General features: G+C 48.1%; 1 protein-coding gene across 1 annotated transcript in view; it reads right to left on the bottom strand.

Moving 5' to 3' along the window:
* kirrel3a (kirre like nephrin family adhesion molecule 3a) overlaps nucleotides 1-2,500 on the bottom strand; it is a gene marked incomplete at both ends in the record, with an annotated part of 168,331 nt that overhangs the window by 40,143 nt on the left and 125,688 nt on the right. The window contains one exon of the mRNA XM_084445643.1: nucleotides 763-920. Within this exon, the coding sequence (XP_084301769.1) occupies nucleotides 763-920 (158 nt within the window). The remainder of the gene's footprint in view (nucleotides 1-762; nucleotides 921-2,500) is intronic.

The following is a 2,500-nucleotide window of genomic DNA, read 5'->3' as shown; positions in this document are numbered from 1 at the left end:
CCCATCCATAATGGAGAGCCTTGGAACGCTCGCACTTCTCCTGTCATGTTTGAGGCATGATGTGAACGCTTCGTTTTGCCCTGTGGATCAAATTAAAAATCTCAGCTGTCGTTAAATTGACAGAGTGAGCCCTTTTGAGGGACTGGTGTGGGGCGGTGATGGGCAAAGGAAGGAGCAGGGAGGAGAAAAAGAGAGGGATGAACTTCTACGGGGGAGGAGAGAGAGCACCTCTAATCGCGGGGCCGAAAAATTGATTTTTTCCCCGTCACGTTAGCATAATTTTAGAAGCTGCTTGTCTGTGTTGGAGCTAAAAGGAATGATCTAGATAAGGTTTAATTACTCGAATAAACAAAGTTGATCCTTGACGCCATCGCATTACATTACATTACATTATAGTCATTTAGCTGACGCTTTTATCCAAATCCACTTACAATAATTGCATTTAAATAGGAGAATCCAATGTACTACTACTTGCCAGAACTCACAAGTGCATCTTCTTTCTAAAACAAGTGACTAAGAGCATAATCTAGTGCTGCATCTTCAATACAAAAGCTTCGTCAGTTTTGGTCGAGGACCAGATCCGGGATAAGACTCAGGATCCAAGACGATCTGAATCACAGCCCAGGAAACGGACCCACCGCACCCCCCCCCCCGGGGTGAGAACCACAGCCTGGGTTCGGCTCACCTAGACAGAGCGCGGGGGGCTGGGACAGACAGCTGGGCTGAATGAGGGGAAAGCCCGACGCCACGGGAGGCCCATACCTTGGAGTACATGGCGCCGTTCAGGACCAGGCCGTTGCGTATCCAGATGATGGAGGCGGCGGGCTTGGCGTTGTCCGCGTGGCAGGTCAGGTTGAGGGGGTCCCCGGCCCGTAGACTCACCACCGGACCTCCCACCACCACCGGATCGTCAGGAGGAACTGCGGAAGCAGAGTAAAACGGCCATTTGTGTTCACATCCATTTGTCACTTTGCAGTTACGGAGGTAATAATAAGTAGACATCTACGGTATGGGCACCACATTTCACAAGATGCGTTTGAACCCAAATTGCATCGTTGAATGATCCTATTTCGTTATACGGTCACAGTTGTACTGTGACAACATAAAAATACAAGTTCACATTCCAGGCGAATCTTCTGAGTTGCTAAGGTTATTGGGTTTGTGTGTCCCTGAAAGGTTTCTGTGTGAGCTCAGCCGATACCGAGGTGATACAGACAAAGCATGCGACAACAGAGCACGCTTCCTTCCATGGACATGAACGAATGGGAGAGAGAGAGCAAGAATGTGAGAGAGAAAGAGGGGGGAGAGAAAGAAAGAAAGAAAGAAAGAAAGAAAGAAAGAAAGAAAAAAAGAAAAAAAGAAAGAAAGAAAGAAAGAAAGAAAGAAAGAAAGAAAGAAAGAAAGAAAGAAAGAAAGAAAGAAAGATAGCCAGGGGAGAGTTGGAGTCCAGGGTTGTGAATGGCTCTGATTACATTCTTGTGTGAAACCGGCTCTGATCACCCAGGATTTTATTCAAACCTCAGTGAATTATTGATTGAGCACTCAGCTCATTAGGGAGCAGATCTGGGGTAAGCCTAAATCAAAGGCAACATGCAGCTAGCACATCCTGGATGCTTGGAAGAAAGGGGGAGATAGTCAGAGAGAGGAAGACTGAGAGAGAGAGAGAGAGAGAGAGGGGGGGGGGGGGGGGGGGGGGGGGTAACGAAGACAAAGACCGAATGACAACTGAAGTGCAGAGAAAGTGAGAGAGATAGTTATAGGCGCCAAGAGTGGTGGCGATGAAGAAAGAGAGAAAGAGTAAGTTCAGTCTAGTGCTCTCTCTCTCTCTCTCTCTCTCTCTCTACCCTTAACTGCCCTTCATACTGTATGCATGAAACTGATACAAAACAAGGCACACTGCCACTTTGAAATTGGACACCACTGCACTCTTGACTGCATTCACTTCATTAGCCTCAGAGCCTCCCCCCCCCCCATGGGTAATTCAGCGGAGAGGTAGCTAGCTAGCTACAGCCTGTGTAGTCAGACACTGTCTGGCGTTAACATTGTGCTACAGTATCACAAACGCAGCAGGGGAGTAGCACAGAAAAGATGGCGTGACGGAGATGGAGTTTTCGAGAGCTGCCGACTTCATTAGGGGCCAGTCCTTTGCCCCTTCTGTCATTACTCATGCTTCACAGCCGGGGGACTGCTGATTACAGCCCTGGCAAGCACTCCATGCCATTCCACAAGGCGGCCATCTTTGTTTCAAGAGCATAATGCACGGGGGTGGGTGGACTTTTAGACTGGAGGCCAGAATGGAAGTCTCCCAAGTGAAAGACTGCTACTGTATGTGCTCCGAGATCTTTTCATTCATTTCTTCACAATACACGGACGGGAAGAATGTCCTGCTTTGCAATTAACAATACGCTCACATTACAAAACTATACCGGCCTATCTTTTTCCCCTCGTATCTCTTCTGTCTTCTGTCAGCTCTGTCTGGACAGTATGTACCGGAGGAAGG

Source organism: Borostomias antarcticus (assembly GCF_949987555.1).
Source record: "Borostomias antarcticus genome assembly, chromosome: 1".
Lineage (NCBI taxonomy): Eukaryota > Metazoa > Chordata > Actinopteri > Stomiiformes > Stomiidae > Borostomias > Borostomias antarcticus.
The sequence above is the reverse complement of the archived record's forward strand: the minus strand, read 5'-3'. Positions and strand labels throughout refer to the sequence as shown.